Source organism: Corvus brachyrhynchos, unplaced genomic scaffold (genome assembly GCF_000691975.1).
Source record: "Corvus brachyrhynchos isolate BGI_N302 unplaced genomic scaffold, ASM69197v1 scaffold340, whole genome shotgun sequence".
NCBI classification, from domain to species: domain Eukaryota; kingdom Metazoa; phylum Chordata; class Aves; order Passeriformes; family Corvidae; genus Corvus; species Corvus brachyrhynchos.
This window is the reverse complement of record NW_008235987.1, coordinates 438,199-455,929: the sequence shown is the minus strand read 5'-3', so window position 1 is coordinate 455,929 and position 17,731 is coordinate 438,199. Positions and strand designations below refer to the sequence as shown.

General features: G+C 57.9%; 1 protein-coding gene across 3 annotated transcripts in view; it reads left to right on the top strand.

The window, feature by feature from the left end:
• Positions 1-17,731, top strand: part of DNAH17 (dynein axonemal heavy chain 17) — a 33,619-nt gene that overhangs the window by 7,271 nt on the left and 8,617 nt on the right. The window contains exons 19-63 of one of the 3 annotated variants that reach the window (XM_008631372.2): positions 7-291; positions 399-568; positions 781-1,003; positions 1,083-1,199; positions 1,317-1,403; positions 1,609-1,761; positions 2,116-2,364; positions 2,601-2,723; positions 2,950-3,297; positions 3,377-3,468; positions 3,613-3,739; positions 3,961-4,113; positions 4,518-4,643; positions 4,789-4,896; positions 4,993-5,124; positions 5,420-5,580; positions 5,675-5,831; positions 6,101-6,205; positions 6,622-6,779; positions 7,300-7,438; positions 7,952-8,179; positions 8,331-8,468; positions 8,997-9,129; positions 9,314-9,441; positions 9,529-9,677; positions 9,871-10,153; positions 10,243-10,416; positions 11,003-11,210; positions 11,306-11,471; positions 11,554-11,656; positions 11,815-11,962; positions 12,082-12,173; positions 12,349-12,510; positions 12,590-12,754; positions 12,900-13,091; positions 13,492-13,758; positions 14,252-14,413; positions 14,907-15,140; positions 15,328-15,492; positions 15,587-15,682; positions 15,775-15,992; positions 16,222-16,429; positions 16,611-16,726; positions 16,999-17,191; positions 17,305-17,540. In XM_008631372.2, the coding sequence (XP_008629594.1) occupies positions 7-291; positions 399-568; positions 781-1,003; positions 1,083-1,199; positions 1,317-1,403; positions 1,609-1,761; positions 2,116-2,364; positions 2,601-2,723; positions 2,950-3,297; positions 3,377-3,468; positions 3,613-3,739; positions 3,961-4,113; positions 4,518-4,643; positions 4,789-4,896; positions 4,993-5,124; positions 5,420-5,580; positions 5,675-5,831; positions 6,101-6,205; positions 6,622-6,779; positions 7,300-7,438; positions 7,952-8,179; positions 8,331-8,468; positions 8,997-9,129; positions 9,314-9,441; positions 9,529-9,677; positions 9,871-10,153; positions 10,243-10,416; positions 11,003-11,210; positions 11,306-11,471; positions 11,554-11,656; positions 11,815-11,962; positions 12,082-12,173; positions 12,349-12,510; positions 12,590-12,754; positions 12,900-13,091; positions 13,492-13,758; positions 14,252-14,413; positions 14,907-15,140; positions 15,328-15,492; positions 15,587-15,682; positions 15,775-15,992; positions 16,222-16,429; positions 16,611-16,726; positions 16,999-17,191; positions 17,305-17,540 (7,577 nt within the window). Of the gene's footprint in view, positions 1-6; positions 292-398; positions 569-780; positions 1,004-1,082; positions 1,200-1,316; positions 1,404-1,608; positions 1,762-2,115; positions 2,365-2,600; positions 2,724-2,949; positions 3,298-3,376; positions 3,469-3,612; positions 3,740-3,960; positions 4,114-4,517; positions 4,644-4,788; positions 4,897-4,992; positions 5,125-5,419; positions 5,581-5,674; positions 5,832-6,100; positions 6,206-6,621; positions 6,780-7,299; positions 7,439-7,951; positions 8,180-8,330; positions 8,469-8,996; positions 9,130-9,313; positions 9,678-9,870; positions 10,154-10,242; positions 10,417-11,002; positions 11,211-11,305; positions 11,472-11,553; positions 11,657-11,814; positions 11,963-12,081; positions 12,174-12,348; positions 12,511-12,589; positions 12,755-12,899; positions 13,092-13,491; positions 13,759-13,881; positions 14,414-14,906; positions 15,141-15,327; positions 15,493-15,586; positions 15,683-15,774; positions 15,993-16,221; positions 16,430-16,610; positions 16,727-16,998; positions 17,192-17,304; positions 17,541-17,731 lie in introns of those variants that run through there. The other 2 variants (XM_017730063.1, XM_017730066.1) reach the window with 2 other exon arrangements.

Sequence of the window (17,731 nt, the reverse complement as noted above, 5' to 3'; positions counted from 1 at the left end):
CCCCAGCCCTTCCCTGAGCTCTGCCTGTCCCTTCAGACTGCGCTGGAGGAGCAGGCAGATCTCGTGAGACTGCAGGAGAAGCTGATGTCACTGGTGGTCAGCACCATGGCAGAAGGTGAAGAATTCAGTGCCAGCTTTGAGGAGCACTCCCACCTATGGGAGGAGAGCCCCGAGGACTTCCTGCAGCGCTTCCTCATCTTGGGCAGTGTCCCTGGCTCTGAAGAGATGGAGACAGAGCCAGAGAAGCCCCTGGCGCCTGGGATACCACCCCTCCAGCTCTTTCAACAGGAGGTGTGGGATGGGTGCCTTGAGATGTGCTGGGTGCTTGGGGTGCCCTAGAGGACATTGGGGGCCCAGGGGGGCACCAGCCACAGACAATGACCCACTCTCATCCCCAGATTGACACACTCGAAGCACTGTATGAAGAGGTGTTGGGGTTTGCCGAAACCAAGGTGTTTGGCGGGTGGCTGCAGAGTGACTGCCGCCCCTTCAAGAAGGCGCTGCTGGCTGCCATCAAGGGCCAGAGCCTGGTGCTCCGGCAGTACCTTGCCCACCACGTCACCTCCAGGTAAGGCCTGGTGAGCCCTGGTGCAAGGATGGGGTGCTGCCGGTGAATGAAGCCCAGCTTAGCTGTGGCACAGGCACCACTGTGTGCCAGGGCAGGGCTGGCCATGGGAGACAGAGCCCTGAAAGCGCAGGTGAAGGTTCCAGGGGGGGTCATGCCCCGCAGAATGAGCCCTGAGCCCCAGGGACCCCTGGTGAATGCCATTGTCCTCCCAGTCTACAGGAGTTGCAGGATTTCATCCAAGAGTCCACTGCCGGCTTGAGTAAACCTCTGGAGGAGGGAGACTATGAAGCACTGGTGGAGGTGATGGGGCACCTGGCGAGGGTCAGGGAGAGGCAGGAGGTGACTGACAGCATGTTTGAGCCCTTGAAGGAGACAGTTGCGCTGCTCAAGACTTACGGGGACAAGATGCCAGAGGAGATCCACCTACAGCTCCAGGTAGGCTGCCTAGGGTGTGGGGGTCTGGGCAGGGGCTTACGGGGGCCAGGCTGGTGACCCCACATGGTGTCCACTGCAGAACCTGCCTGAGCTCTGGGACAACAACAAGAGGCTGTGCCTGAGGGTCGCAGAGAATGCGGCACCCCTGCAAGCCGCCGAGGCCACCATCCTCCGCCAGAAGTGCCAGGACTTTGAGGTGCCTGCCTGGGGGCTGCGGGCAGGGAGGCAGCTGCTCAGCAGCTCCAGGGAGACTCTGCTGCTCTCCCAGCTGCCAGATCCTGGCTGCCCCCACGAGCCCCATCCTCCCACACAGGTCCAGCAGCTCGCCTTCCGGGACACTTTCCAGGAAAATGCCCCTTTTTCGTACGCAGACCCAGACCCCTACAAGTCACTGAACAGGGTAAGAAGGCAAGGACACCAGGGCCACTGCTGTCCCCACTGGCACTGCCAGGCCACACCTGACACTGGATGCTGGGGGGGGGCAGCCGCTCCAGCTCTGGCTCCAGCTCCCAGGCTGACGGGGGGGGTCTGGGTGTGCAGCAGGGACAGAGCTGCTGGAGTAGAGACATGTCCCTGGCTGAGACCTTTTCTTTTCCTCCATCCAGCAACATAAGAGCATCGCAGCCATGGAGAGGGACATGGCAGACCTGGCCACCTCAGCTGCACTGTTTGAGGTGTCGCTCCCAGAGTACAAACAGCTTAAAATGTGTCGCAGGGAGCTGTGCCTGCTGAAGGAGCTCTGGGACATGGTCACCCTGGTACGTGCTGTGGCCTAGGAGCCAGGGCACAGTGCCCAACGCTGCTTCCAGGCAAGGGCTGGACAGCAGGCTGCTCTTGGCTGGCATGGGCACCTAGCACAGGCACCTGGTGCCAGCTGGGCATTGCCAGCCAAAGGTGCAGAGCTGTTGCAGCTTCTCAGAGAGCTCATTGCCATCAGAGGGAGGATGAGACATGGGGCAGGTTGTCACACTTAGAGCAGGTCTGCATGGCGTGTGCATGCGTGGGGGGCCCGGTGGGCACACAGGGCGTGCGGGCACTGGGTATGCTGCTCTTCTTCCTGGGCAGGAACGCTTCTGCTAATCACATGTTGTGAAAATGTATCCTGGGTCCAGGTGAACTTGAGCATCGCCACCTGGAATACAACCAGGTGGTCAGACCTCAACGTTGAGGATATGGATATTGAGTGCAAGAAATTTGCTAAAGACATCCGGAGTTTGGATAAGGAGGTGAAGAGCTGGGACGCGTTCACAGGGCTGGAGAGCAGCATGAAGAACATGATGACATCCCTGCGCGCTGTGAGCGAGCTGCAGAACCCAGCCATCAGGGACCGGCACTGGCAGGAACTTGTGCAGACAACCAAGGTGCTCCCAAGTCCTTCTGCCCATCCTTGGCCCAGGAGGCTCCAGCCCCTGGCCTGGGAGGCTCCCAAGATCCACATCCAGCAAGGGAAGGGTGCCATTAGGTTTAAATCTGGCCATATGCAAGTGTTTGTGTAGGGTCTCTAAATGCGCGTGTTAATGAGCTCGTTTGGGTGAGCTGCTGGACTGGCTCTCTGTGGAGGGGAGCCCACGGCCCAACCACGCTGGTTCTGCTCCAGGTGCAATTCACCATGTCTGAGGACACCACCCTCGCGGATCTGCTACAGCTGAACCTACACAAGTTTGAGGAGGAGGTTCGCGGCATTGTGGACAAAGCGACAAAGGAGGCTGGGATGGAGAAGGTAAACGGGACCCACCTCCTCCCCTGCTTTGCTGAGACCTCTGTGCCAATGTGACTCTGTGGCTGTCAAGGGCTTGTGTTCCAGTTCCTGGGGCTGGAGTCCACAGGGAGCACACAGAGCTTGTGGAGTTCATGCCTGGAGCAGGCGTTCCTCTATCCTCCTGCTTCCCCACAGGGGCTGGACCCAGCACCATGGCACCCAGCTCATCCTTGTGCCCCAACTGCAGGTGCTGAATGCCCTGGACACTACTTGGGCAACACTGGAGTTCGAGTATGAGCCCCACAGCAGGACCCAGCTCCCACTGCTCAAGATGGATGAGGTGCTCATTGAGACGCTGGAGGACAACCAAATGCAGCTGCAGAACGTGTTGGCCTCCAAGTACCGAGCCTTCTTCCTTCAGAGGGCACAGGACTGGCAGCAGAAGCTGTCAACCACTGACACTGTTATCAACACCTGGTTTGAGGTACAGAGGAAGTGGAGTCACCTGGAAACAATCTTCATAGCATCCGAAGACACACGCCGTCAACTGCCAGAGGATTCAAAGAAATTTGATACCATTGACGAAGATTTCCGAGTGCGCAACCCATTCCCCCTCCCATCTTCCCTGTAGCTCTCTGCCGGTTTGGGTTGGCTAAAGTGTTTTTCCTCTTCAGGAACTAATGACTGATGCAGTAAAAACTCCCAATGTGATTGAATGCACCAACAAGCCCGGGCTGCACACGCGGCTGGAAGCGCTGCAGGACAGGTAAGGGTCAAGTCATTCTGGTGAAACATTTTGGGGGGCCAAAGCAAGGGGTTGATTCCTCCAAAGCATCAGCAAGACAAGGGCTGAGCAAAGAGTAAAACCCATATGTGGGGGTTAATGGCAGGTCTTTCTGTTTTCTGCCAGGCTGGCGGTCTGTGAGAAGGCCTTGGCTGAATACCTTGAGACCAAAAGACTGGCTTTTCCCCGCTTCTATTTTGTCTCCTCTGCGGACCTACTGGATATTTTATCGAAGGGGACCGAGCCCCTTGAGGTATAGGCTGTGTGTGAGCATGGGGGTGAGTCCTGTGCCATTTCCCTGCTAACTTGTTCAAGCAGTTTTAGAACATTTTTCACTCTTATGCACAGAATACCATCCCTGATCCCCCTTCCTGGGCGTGCAGTGCCCAGGGAGCACCCAGGTGTAGATCCAATTGCTGATCACACCTCTGCACGTGACAGGGGTCCTGACAGTGGCTGTGCCTCTATTCTCAGGTGTCCCGGCACTTGACAAAGCTGTTCGACAGTTTGGCCAAGCTGAAGTTCCAGGAGAGCTCAGACCAAAAGCCTCAGAAGGTGGCCCACGGGATGTTCAGCCGGGACGGGGAGTATGTGCCCTTCAATGCAGACTGTGACCTGTCTGGCCAGGTCAGCTGAGCTTCGTGGAGACTCTGCATGCTGAGACAGGGGGCAGGTTGAGAATGGGCATGAGCCTTTTGCTGGTTGTGCTCTAACAACGTGGCGGGAGTATAAAAATGCAATTACAAAGATTTTTGGCCAAAAACCCCAGAAACGGGACCTGCATTGTAGGTACAGAACAGCACAGTCATGTGAACCTGCTCAGCCTCACAGTCCCTGGAGGGTTGCAGGGTGGTTACCCCTCAGCTCTTTGCTCTCAGACCACCCCCCATCACATCCCCTGGGATGTGCCCTGTGGGACCAGCACCAGACTCTCTCCTGTGGCGTACTGAGATGCAGGGAGAGGTTTGCGCAGCCTGAGCAGACGTGGGCTGGGAGCTGCTCGCTCAGCCCTGCTGGATGTGACCCTCCAGGTCGAGGTGTGGCTGAACCGGCTGCTGGAGCGCATGCGCTCGACGCTGCGAGACCTCATCCCCCAGGCCCTGGGCACTTATGAGGAGAAGCCGCGGGAGCAGTGGGTGTTTGACTACCCAGCACAGGTGGGTGCTGCTGCCCGGGGCCAGGCTGAGCCAGGTCTGAGAGGGACAGGAGGAGGAGACAGAGAGCCCTGGGAGGCACAGGCGCCCACCCTGAGCCATTGCAGGTTCCTCCTTATGGCCCTGTTGCCCCCATGGTTTGCTGCAGGTCGCTCTGACGTGCACCCAGATTGCCTGGACCTCAGAGGTCGGTGTTGCCTTTGCCAGTCTGGAGAAAGGTTACGAGAATGCCCTGAAAGATTATAACAAAAAGCAGGTTGGCATCATCTCGACCTGACCTGGAGCTGCCCGAGCCTCTCTGCCAGGACGGGGGTCACTGAGAGGTGTGTCCATTATTTCTGTCCTTCCGCAGATCGCTCGGCTGAATGCCCTGATTTCCCTGCTCCTTGGGAACCTGAGTGCTGGAGACAGAATGAAGATCATGACAATCTGTACTATTGATGTCCATGCAAGGGACGTTGTGGCCAAAATGATCCAAACAAAGGTATTTGGTACTAGACGGTATTTTTGCTGCACCATCTCTCAGAACTTTGGAGCACAGATTTCCTGTCATTCTATTATTTTCGGGCTGGGCACCTCGGTTGGTGGGTGTGGACTGGGCTGGGCCGTGAGGAGGGACGGTCCTCACCCACCCCAGCACGGCACCAGGACCCGTTTGCACACTCTCCTTGTGCTGGGAGGTGGCGAATGGTCCTGAGGCACGGGTGTGTCGGTGTCCCAGCGGGCCAAGGTGGGCAGTGCCAGTGCCCACCTGCCCTCCACAGCCAGCTGCTCCGCAGGTGGAGACCTCCCAGGCATTCGCCTGGCAGTCCCAGCTCCGGCACCGCTGGGATGACGGGGAGAAGCACTGCTACGCCAACATCTGCGACGCTCAGCTCCTGTACGCCTACGAGTACCTGGGGAACACCCCCCGGCTGGTCATCACCCCCCTGACAGACAGGTTGGGGCTTGGCTCCCCACGCCTCCCAATGCCCATGGCACAGTGGCCATGCACAGCCCGGGCCCCGCTCAGCCCCAGTGCCCTCCCTCCACAGGTGCTACATCACCCTGACACAGTCCCTTCACCTCTACATGGGGGGGGCCCCCGCTGGCCCCGCAGGCACCGGGAAGACAGAGACCACCAAGGACCTGGGCCGGGCAGTGGGGATTATGGTCTACGTGTTCAACTGCTCCGAGCAGATGGACTACAAGGTAGGGCACGGGGCAACAGGACAGTACCACCGAGGTGAGAACCATGGGCTGAGGCCCAAGGGGGCCCCGGTTTTGGGTCTATGGGAGCCCAGGGGAGCCTCAGCAAGGGGGCTTTATCACTGTGGGGAATTTCCCTAGGGAAGAGCACAGTCCATAAAGCACGAGCAGCTCTCAGCACTCGAGTTTTGTCTACAAATCCCCCCCCCACTGCGGCTGCCGTGAGGGATCGCAGTGCCTGAGCTCTGTCCTGCTGCTCTGTTTCTCTCTAGTCCTGTGGGAACATCTACAAAGGACTTGCCCAGACAGGCGCCTGGGGCTGCTTCGATGAGTTCAATCGCATCTTGGTGGAGGTCCTGTCTGTCATTGCGGTGCAGGTGCATGCTGAACCCACAACCCAGTGGCACTGGGTGCCAAAGAGACTTCCCAGCTCCTGTCCTGGATGCTGCCCCAGTTAGACCTGACTCACAGGACAGTTTGCTACTGTTCTCTCTACTGTGTCCTGTTTGGACACAGGGTGGCGGGTGGAAGCACAGCAGTGCAGGGGATTTGGGCCCAGCTGTGTCCCATCCTGGTGACTGTCACCCCCCGGCTCTGGGATAGGGAGCTGGGGTGATTAATAAGGAGCTGGTTTAAGGCCAGCTCTCCTGCTGCTGTGGCTTCAGCAAGATCTCAGTGTTATTCCTGGCACAGCCGAATCCTCAGGCTCACCTTGGGGAGTGGTGAGGGCCAGCCAGAGCACTGGGCAGGGAGCAGGGAACTGCCAGCACCAACACCTCTGCTCACCTGGCAGGTAAAATGTATTCAAGATGCAATCCGTGCCAAGAAGAAAAGGTTCAACTTCCTCGGGGAGACCATCTCCCTGGTCCCGTCGGTTGGGCTGTTCATCACCATGAACCCCGGTTACGCCGGGCGCACAGAGCTGCCGGAGAATCTAAAAGCTCTGTTCAGGTGGGTCAGTGTCATTGCAGCACTCACCCCCCTGCCGGCACCCATGTGCCACGTCCACACTGTGACCTAAGCCAAGGGCGTTAGTGTGCACTGGTGGCCTGGTGTGAGGGAGCCCTTGGCACCACGGGACAGTCCTGTCACTCCCCAGAGGTGGCCAGGCGGGGTGAGCTGGGCTGCTAGGCAAGGGGAGAGGATGCTTGGGTGGGTTGCCACCCTCAACTAAAAATCCAGTTGAGAGTAGGACAAAAAGGTGGTGAAGCAGTGGAAGGGGAGGCACAGGGATGCTGCGGGACCCCTGTCCTTGGAGAAACTCAACCTGTGTCTGCACAAGGGCTAGTGTGCCCCAGTCTGGTGGGGCATGAGCCCCGCCTGGAGAAGGAATCTGGGCAGGGGACCCCAGCAAGTGTAACTGCAGCAACTGACTGTTGGTTACGCTGGAAACCTGGGGGCAAAGCCTGGGAGCTGTAGGAGGGTGAGGACATGGTAAGGGGCCCTGACAGCTGTTGCTGCTCCTCTCTAGACCCTGCGCTATGGTGGTCCCTGATTTTGAACTGATCTGCGAAATCATGCTCGTGGCAGAGGGATTTCTTGATGCCAGGCTCCTGGCAAGAAAGTTCATCACTCTCTACACACTCTGCAAAGAGCTGCTGTCAAAACAGGTAATTAACAATATTACACAGTGCTGTGAGAGGAAAGAGTCCATTTGATCATCAAACCTGACACAGTGTAGTGGGATTGCTGGTGGTGATACACGGAGTGACAGCTCTGCACAGCTCAGGTCCATGGCTGGACAAGATCCACTTCTACCTGGTGCATCATATGGCACCTTTCTGCCTTAAGGAAGGAATCAAGAAGCCCAAAAGTAGAATAGCATGGAATTAGAATTAGAATTAGAATTAGAATTAGAATTAGAATTAAGCCAGTTAAGGCGAGAGCATTCAGATATTATTCATCTCAAGAGAGGTGATTGACACTATAAATGTGTCAGTTCCAAACCACCCCCACGACTGACAGAGGCTTCTCCTGTAAACAAGCTCACTTTAGGTCCAGCCCACTGGGTGCCATGTGGATGACCTGGCTGGGGGCCGATGGACAGGGTGTTCTCTGCAGTGTTGTTTGAAGCAGTTCTCCCTCACCAAAGGGAAATGGTGATTCTCTGCTTCCTGTCACAGGACCACTACGACTGGGGCCTGCGGGCCATCAAGTCCGTGCTGGTGGTGGCAGGCTCCTTGAAGAGGGGGGACCCTGGCTCTGCAGAGGACCAGGTTCTGATGAGAGCTTTACGAGACTTCAATATACCCAAGATCGTGACAGATGACTTGCCTGTGTTCTTGGGGCTGATTGGAGACCTGTTTCCAGCACTCGACGTTCCCAGGAAGAGGGACCTCAACTTTGAGAAGGTGCAAGCTCAGGCGTGGCAGCCTCGCCAGAGATGTCCCAGTCCTAGCAGGATCCAGAGGCCGATGGTCTATTCAGCACTTCTGGGGTGGCCGGCTCATCTCCAGGGTCTTTCCAAGGCTGCTGGTGGTCAGTGCCTGCTCTCCCTCCCAGGTCATCCGTGAGTCTGTGCTGGAGCTGAAGCTGCAGGCAGAGGAGAATTTCGTGCTGAAGGTGGTACAGCTGGAGGAACTGCTACAAGTGCGACACTCTGTCTTCGTCGTCGGCAGCGCCGGCTGCGGCAAGTCCCAGGTAGTGGCCAAACCAGCCTGAGGACATGGGGCCCCTCTGGCCTCAGCCAAGCATATCCCATGGCCTCCCACAGCTTGTTGGTGAGGGCCGTGCAGACCCCAGCTCTGCCAGCAGTGTTTGGGTGGAGGACAGCAGTGCAGCCATGGCCATGCCAGGCCTTCAGGCACTGTGTGTGCCAGACTGAGCCCGTGCAGCAGAGCAGGTTTGGGAGGCACAGCTCCTCCACAGCCCTCAGGGGCTGCCCAAGACACCCATGAGCAGAGCAGAGACAAAGACAGAGCAGACGGGCACGTTCTCACGACTGATCCTGTGCGTGCTGTGGTGCCGGCAGGATGACAGGACAGTGCTGGCTGGCAGGGCCTGGGCTTCCACAATGCCCTGTCCTCTGCAGAGGAGGTCAGGTGCTTTCCCAGAAGCAGTCCAGGTGGGAGCAGGGCTCCATGCCCCCCACTGCAGGCAGAGGCTGCCGAAGGCTGCGGTCGCCCTGGTGGGATCAGCACCTGTGGCTGCACCATCCCCTCTCCACAGGTGCTGAAGTCCCTCAACAAGACATACCAAAGGCTGAAGAGGAGGCCAGTCACTGTGGACCTCGACCCCAAGGCTGTGACCTGCGATGAGCTGTTCGGGATCATTCATCCAGCCACACGGGAATGGAAGGATGGTGAGACACCAATGCTGTGAGCTCAGTTTATGGGATGTGAGATGCAATGGGAAGACTTTTCCTTGGGGCTCTTTCCTGGACTGGGAGGGAGAAGGAATATGTTTCATGGGAGCACCAATCCCACGTGTCCTCCAGCAAATGGCTGTGTGTGGAGAGGAACAACCCGTGTCTCTCTGTGGGGCAGGTCTGTTCTCCACAGCAATGCGTGACCTGGCCAACATCACACATGATGGGCCCAAATGGATCATCCTTGATGGAGACATTGATCCAATGTGGATCGAGTCCCTGAACACAGTCATGGATGACAATAAGGTTGGTGCTATCACACCCCAGGGGCTTTGCTCGCTTGTCTTGGGGGGACCAACTCCAGGCATCCCCACAATGAGCCACTTCCCCCAGGTTCTCACCTTGGCCAGCAATGAGCGCATCCCCCTCACTCCCACCATGCGGCTCATCTTCGAGATCAGCCACCTGCGGACGGCCACACCGGCCACTGTGTCCCGGGCCGGAATCCTCTACATCAACCCCACAGACCTGGGCTGGAACCCGTGAGCCAGGGAGGGAGAAGGATGGGATGAGATGGGATGGGATGGGATGGGATGGGATGGGATGGGATGGGATGGCATGGCATGGCATGGCATGGCATGGCATGGCATGGCATGGCATGGCACGGGATGGGACGAGATGGGATGGGCGCTGGCCCCCACATGCTCGCTGCAGCCCTGCTTGTCTCTCCCACAGCATTGTGGCCAGCTGGATCGAGACAAGGACAGTGAAGTCTGAGAAGGCTGCTCTGATGATCCTCTTTGACAAGTACCTGCCACCATGCCTGGAGAAGCTCAAGTCTGGGTTCAAGACAATCACCCCTGTTCCTGAGGTCACGGCCATACAGACAGTTCTGTCCCTGCTAGAATGTTTCCTGACACCAAAAAATGTCCCACCAGACTCACCCCGGGAGCAGTACGAGCTCTTCTTCGTCTTCGCCTGTACCTGGGCCTTCGGTGGGGCCTTGTTCCAGGACCAGGTACAGCCACGGGACTGCCCGGCACCTGCCACCCCTCTCTGCATCCCATCATGTGGCTGGTGTCTGACTGTCTCTGTTTTGTCCTCCAGCTGGTGGATCACCGCCAGCAGTTCAGCAAGTGGTGGCTGACGGAATTTAAAACCATCAAGTTTCCTAATCAGGGGACAATTTTTGACTATTACATTGATCCAAAAACAAAGAAATTCAGTCCCTGGGATGAAAGAGTGCCAGAGTTCGAGCTCGACCCCGACGTTCCCTTACAGGTATTTCCCACAAGCTCTATGTTTATATGGTTTATTTGACTATCACTCCACAGTCTTCCCCTCAGCAATGCCTGGAGCATCATCAGGATTTGGACTGGTAGCACTCAGCAAACCCGATGGCTTCCTAAACTTCTCTTTACCCCACAGAAGCCTCAGCAAGGGCTGCGAGTTCCATGTCTCCTTTACCTTCAGATTAACCTGCAGCTTCAGAGAGTCTCACAAAATAGTTGTGACTATTGCCTGAGTGCAAAATGTCCTTTAGTACTCAATTTGTGTTTCCTGCAATGGCATCTTGGGGGTGTTATCTGAGCTGCCAGGGAAAAGGGTGAGGAGCTGTGGCTGTTTGGCGGTTTCAGGAACTGTTGTTCTGTGTAATAACTTGGTTTTGGTCAGAAAGTCTTTAGAATAATAGAGCACCCAAGACCTTTTGCTTTAGAGAGGGACCAGGTTTGCATGCAGAGAGCATTGTCTGTTGGAGCTGCCAGGAACACTGCGCAGGGCTCTGGCACGCTGCCTGCTGCCCCGATAGGGTCCTGCCTCTGCCAATGCCAGGGCAAGTGCAGGGACTGACAGTGCCTCTCCGCAGGCTGCCATGGTGCACACCACAGAGACCATTCGCCTCCGCTACTTCCTGGACCTGCTGATGGAAAAGCAGCGGCCGGTGATGCTGGTGGGGAACGCAGGGACGGGAAAGTCAGTCCTGATGTGGGACAAGCTGGAAGCACTCGGCACAGATGAATATCTGGTGCAGTCTGTGCCCCTCAACTTCTACACAACCTCAGCCATGCTGCAGGGTAAGGCTGGCAGAGCCAGCAGCCAGCCCCGCACTGGGCTGTGCCGCAGGGTCCTGCAGTGCTGACCCCCCACCCACCTACTCCTCCCATTGCAGCCGTCCTTGAGAAACCCCTGGAGAAGAAGTCAGGGAGAATTTTTGGCCCACCTGGCACCAGAAGGCTGATCTACTTCATTGATGACATGAACATGCCAGAGGTGGACAAGTATGGCACTGTGGCACCACACACGCTTATCCGGCAGCACCTGGACCACGGGCACTGGTGAGTGCTGGAGGGGCACAGTATGATGGGGGAACCTATCCCCACCCCTGGGGAAAGTGTCACGGTGCTGGTCCCTGCACAGGTACGACAGGAACAAACTGACCCTGAAGGACATTCGCAACTGCCAGTACGTGGCCTGCATGAACCCGACCGCGGGGTCCTTCACCATCGACTCACGGCTGCAGGTGTGCAGGACCTGGGGGCAGGGCTCTGCCGGCCACATTCACTCTCCTGGCACCAAAGCCCAGAGGGTGGAACGAGGCAGGGGACCCTGCAGTGCCAGTTGGCTGCGTCAGCCCCTGTGGGGCAAAGTGCCCACCTCAATTTCTGCCCCTTTCTGCAGCGCCACTTCTGCGTCCTCGCTGTGTGCTTTCCCAGCCGGGAGGCTCTGCACACCGTGTATGGCACCATCCTGGAGCAGCACCTGGCCCGGCAGACCATTCCACCACTCCTCCGGAAGATGCAGCCCCAGCTGGTAGCAGCAGCGCTGGGTGAGCCTTTGCCACACTGGGGTGGGACAAGCCCTTGGGGAATGTCTGTTGGGGAGCCAAGCCAGGCTCAGGGGACTCCGGGGACCTGGAGCCTGCTCACCCCCCTGTCCTGCCAACAGCCCTGCACCAGAAGGTTGCCTCCAACTTTCTGCCAACAGCCATCAAGTTCCACTACATTTTCAACCTGCGGGACCTCTCCAACATATTCCAGGTAGTGGGAGAGCCGTTTCTTCTAAAATATCCTTATTCCTCCCTTTCCTCATCCCACATCCTTGCAGCATACCATGTCCCTGAAAAGGGCCTTGGCCTCTTCCCAGAGCAAACCTTTGCAATCAGCTCAGAGCAGTACTAAAATAACCCTGAGGACTGCGGGATTTGTTTTTCAGGGGCTCCTCTTCTCCACCCCCGAATGCCTGAAAAGCCCTGTGGACTTGGTGCGGCTCTGGCTTCACGAAGCAGAGAGGGTGTATGGAGACAAGCTTGTCGATGAACAGGATCAGTACAGCTTCAAGAAGCTGCTGGCAGACATCTGCAAAGCCTCCTTTCAAGTAAGTCGTGCCGAAAAGTAGAGTGCTCCAGCCCAGTGGTGCCCCCCAGGTGCCCCACGGCTGGAATTGCCTCTCCCAGGACCTCAATGAAGACGCGGTGTTCGCCAAGCCCAACATCTACTGCCACTTTGCCCAGGGCATGGATGAGTCCAAGTACATGCCAGTGGCAAGCTGGGCAGCTCTGAGTGATCTGCTCGGGGAAGCCCTGGACAGCTACAATGAGGTGAATGCAGCGATGAATCTGGTGAGTGCCCATGGCAGGCAGCTCTGCCCTGGAAAGATGGGAATGTGGCATTGCACTGCTTGGTTGGGTTGGTGCATTATGGGGCACTCACTGCTCTTTCTGCCCTGATCCAGAACACCAAACCTTCCCCTCCTGTTTTCTTCAGGTGCTCTTCGAAGATGCAGTGTCTCACATTTGCAGAATTAGCCGGATCTTGGAGTCTCCTCGGGGCAATGCACTACTGGTGGGGGTGGGAGGCAGCGGAAAGCAGAGCCTGGCACGGCTGGCAGCTCACATCAGCAACCTGGGCGTGTTCCAGATCACGCTGAGGAAAGGCTACGGCATCCCAGACCTGAAGGTGGGAGCAGCTTTGGACCCTGTCTCAATGTCACCTGCTTGGGGATGGGTCCTGCACCTGCAGCGACAGTGCCTGGGGTGGGCTGACGAGGCTCTGCTCTCCTTGCCACACTGCATTTGCATGCCAGGATCCACTTGCAGGTGACACCCCGTGGGTCCTGCCCCAAGGAGCCACTGTGCTTCCCCAGCCAGGCATAGGCAGGAGCTACTGGTGACAGCAGGCGTGGTGGTGTGGGCAGCCCTGGTGCTGGACCTGTGCCTGGGCAGAGCATCTGGCACCAGCTCCTTCCCAAAGGCTCCCTTCCAGCTCTCTGGGGCAGCCCAGGGCTGCTCCAAACTGGTTGCTTTGGAGAACACTCATGAGGGTTGAACTGCAGGGTGACAGTTTCTCTCTGTCCCAGCTGGACCTCGCCTCCCAGTACATCAAAGCAGCTGTGAAGGGCGTCCCTACCGTGTTGCTGATGACAGACTCCCAGGTGGCTGAAGAATCATTCCTGGTTGTGATCAACGATTTCTTGGCATCTGGGGAGGTGCAAGGCCTCTTTCAGGATACTGACCTGGAAACCATCATCAGTGCCATGAGGCCTCAAGTGAAGTCTCTTGGATTGGAGGACACAAAGGAAAACTGCTGGAAATTATTTATAGAAAAAGTCAGGCGCCAGTTAAGGGTGGGTGTTTGCTCCCCTGATTGGTTTGTCTGTGCCCCTGATTTGCCTGATCCAAAACCTCTTTGCAACAGGCCACGGAAACACCAAGGTTTCGCCCCAGGATGGTGGGTTTGAACAAAAGGTTTTCAGAGACTCCCCAGGTGCCCTCAGCCCCAGAGGTGCAGGGCAGAACAGCCCTGTATTGACCTCCCTGGGGGCAGAGGGGGGTCAGTAGCTTCCACAGCCACACACCACGCTGGGCACTCACAGGGACACCCACATGAGCACTGTGCTCAGCTGCTGACTGCAGCCACCAAAGGGGAGCCCAGTTCCAGCCGTGGTGAGAGGCACAGGGTGCACAACCACAGACCACCTCCTGCCTACTGGGAGTTAATGGGAAGGCAGCAAATCTCTGGTCTGCAGAGAATCCTTGCAGGCATGTGGAGCCCCTGGAGACACTCCCCCCACCCCAACAGTGGGGATACCCCACTCAGCCACTGCCGTTCTGCCCCAGGTTGTCCTCTGCTTCTCCCCTGTGGGCTCAACCCTGCGTGTGCGGGCCAGGAGGTTCCCTGCTGTAGTAAACTGCACAGCCATCGACTGGTTCCACGAGTGGCCGGAGGATGCTCTCGTGTCCGTCAGCAGCAGGTTCCTGGAGGAAACGCCAGACATCAAGGTGAGCCGAGACCCCAGCACAGCTGCTGTCCTAAGGCACTGGGGATCCTGGGCTGCGCTGGGCAATGAACTGCACCTCTGCTGCTCTCCATGCTTAGTGTGCCCAGGGATGGGGGTCTGGCGTGACCCAGGGGGCTGGGAACAGCAAGCTGGGAATAGGTCTGGGATAAGTTTACAGCTGGTTCCGGTGTCAGAGCCTGCAGCCCTGCGCTGTGCTGGTGAGGACAAACCTTCCCTTTCCATTCTGTCCTTAAAACACCCCCACAGGCAACAGCCTAGGGACAGCAGCTCCTCCCCACGCAGGGATGTCAGGGACCCAGAGCTGGGCATGGGAACCAGCACCAGTGTCTCAGCCCTGCATAGTGCTGCTGATGAAAAGGGTCACTTTGCTCCAGCCTCTGGGGCTGGACACATTGCAGGAGGGCTCAGTGCAGCCACTGCACGTCACTGCAGCTGCCCGCTGCAGCAGGTCCCTGTCTGTGATCTCTGTGCAGCCAGAGGTCAAGGCTTCCATCAGCCGGTTCATGTCCTTCGTCCACACAAGCTCAAAGGAGATGTCCAAGACCTACCTGGCCGTGGAGAGACGCTATAATTATACCACGCCAAAGACCTTCCTGGAGCTGATAAAGCTCTACCAAAACCTGCTGGCAAGTAAAAGGAGCAATCTCTCTGCCAACATCGAGAGGCTGGAGAAGGGGCTGACGAAGCTGCGGAGCACAGCATCACAGGTGGCTGCCCATAGCCTTTCTCGTGCATCATGCCTGTAGTAGGTCTGGCACAGAGGGAGACAGCAGGCACATCCCTGCAGGATGGTCACAGTGTCTGTCCCCAAGCCATACCAAGACACTGCTGCTCCACCAGGCAGGGCTTGGCAGGATCAGCCCTTTTATCTGCTCTGTTTCTTCCCTCATTGAGGTGGACGACCTGAAAGCCATGCTGGCACTCCAGGAGATAGAGCTGAAGCAGAAGAACGAGGACACAGACAAACTGATCCATGTGGTGGGTGTTGAGACAGAGAAGGTCAGCAAGGAGAAAGCCATTGCTGATGAGGAGGAGCTGAAGGTCGAGGCCATCAACAAGGTGCAAAGTGCTGAGCTGGTGTCCAAGGTGGGACAGGGCAGCGTGAGCTCTGTGGTTACAGCCACTCACCCCATCCCATGTCCTCCCTCCCCAGATGGTGGCTGAGAAGCAACGAGCCTGTGCAGCTGACCTGGCAGAGGCAGAGGTGGTGCTCTCCGCTGCCCGCGAGGCCCTCGACACACTCAACAAGGTGGGTGACCTGTCAGTGGGAAGCAGGTGCCCAGCTAGTGCTGGCAGCCCTGGGCTGGGGTGGTGCTCAGTGGCCCTGCGGTCCCTTCCCAGTACAACCTGACGGAGCTGAAGTCCTTTGGGGCCCCACCACCAGAGGTAGTGAATGTGATGGCAGCTGTGTTGATTCTGACGGCCGAAAAAGGCAAGATTCCGAAGGACAAGAGCTGGACAGCAGGAAAAGTCAAGATAGGAAAAGCGGACACTTTCCTCGCAAGCTTAAAAAACTTTGATGGGGAAAACATCCCTGAGCCCTGTCTCAAGGCATTTGAGTGAGTCCACGGCTGGTTCCTGCCCCTTCACAGCCTCTGCCATGTGCTGCCCTGAGCAGGGAGGCCAGGGGGGACCCTCACCTGGGAGCACAGCAGCCTTTGGGGACAGGAGTGGGATCCAGGTGTTGGCACTTCTCTCCCACCCTGCCACCCAGAGGCAACCCAAGTCCCGGGAGGAGCGGGATGGGCCGTCGGCAATGCCATAGCGCGGCGTGTGCTCCCGTTCCAGGCCATACCGGACAGACCCCGGGTTTAACCCAGAGTTCATCAAGTCCAAGTCAACGGCCGCAGCAGGGCTGTGCTCCTGGTGCCTCAACATGGTCCGCTTCTACGAGGTGCACTGCACGGTGAAGCCCAAGAGACAGGCGGTGGCTGATGCTGATGCCGAGCTGGCAGAGGCACAGCAGAGGCTCAGTCGCATTAAGAGCAAAATTGTCGTAAGTGTGTGTCCCCACAGCCCCCAGCCACAAGCCCCCCAGTCACCAAATAAACAAATGCACTTAATGAACCCAGAGCCCAGCCCAAGAACTGTGCTGGGATGGGGCTGCTGTGGAGCTCCGGGACCATGGAGCCTCCCATCTGGGCAGGGAGTAACTCTGGGGCTGTTCTCTTCCAAAGACCCTGAATGCAAATCTGGCGACTCTCACTGCTCAGTTTGAGAAAGCCACAGCAGAAAAGATCAAATGCCAGCAGGAGGCTGATGAAACCAACAAAGTAATCGCCTTGGCAAACAGGTACCATGCAAACGCGGGCTCCAAAGCATCAGGGCAGGCTGCTGCTCCCTGGCATCGCCTGGTGCCCGTGACACCAGGGCCATGGGAGCAGCAGAGCCCCCATATCCTCCCCAAATTAAAAAATTCTGAGATGAATTGGGCAGATATTCATGGGGGGAGGCAGCCATGGAGATGTTTGGTGACAACGCCCCAGGTCACCATGGCTGAGTCCCCAAGCACCCCCTGCCCGGGTCACAGCACCACAGCAGCCACCATCCCCTCTGACCCCCTAGGCTCATTGGGGGCCTGGCGTCCGAAAACGTCCGCTGGGCTGAGTCAGTGGAGCAGCTCAGAGAGCAGGAGAAGACACTGTGCGGGGACGTGCTGCTGGTCTCCGCCTTCGTGTCCTACATCGGATACTTTACCAAGAAGTACAGGGCTGAGCTGATGGATCAGCACTGGATCCCCTTCCTCAACGGGCTGACGGTGAGAGGCCACAGGTTCCACCCCAGAGTGCCTGGGGCCCCTTCCCCCATGCCCACCAGCACCAGGGGCTCCCACCCCTCTGCGGCCAGGCACCCAGCAGCTCCTCCCTGCAGGTGCCCATCCCCATCACCCCTGGCCTGGACCCCCTCAGCCTCCTCACGGACTCTGCCGATGTGGCTGCCTGGAACAACCAGGGGCTGCCCAGCGACCGCACCTCTACCGAGAACGCTGCCATCCTCTGCAGCACCCAGCGGTGGCCACTGCTCGTGGACGCCCAGCTGCAGGGCAGCAAGTGGATCAAGAACAAATTTGGAGAGGACTTGCAGATCGTCCGCCTGGGCCAGCGAAGGTGGGCCAGGGGCTGTGGGGTGGGCACAGGCTTGAGCTGCACCAGCCCCTCTGTCCCTGCCATTGAAGGGTGCAGAGTCAGGGCAATCACGTCCCCCATCAGACCCAGGGCACCCAAGGGTAGCAGTGCTGATGGTGTACCTGACACCTCCAAAAGCTCTGTGGCAGCCGGGAATGGCAGAGCACAACTGG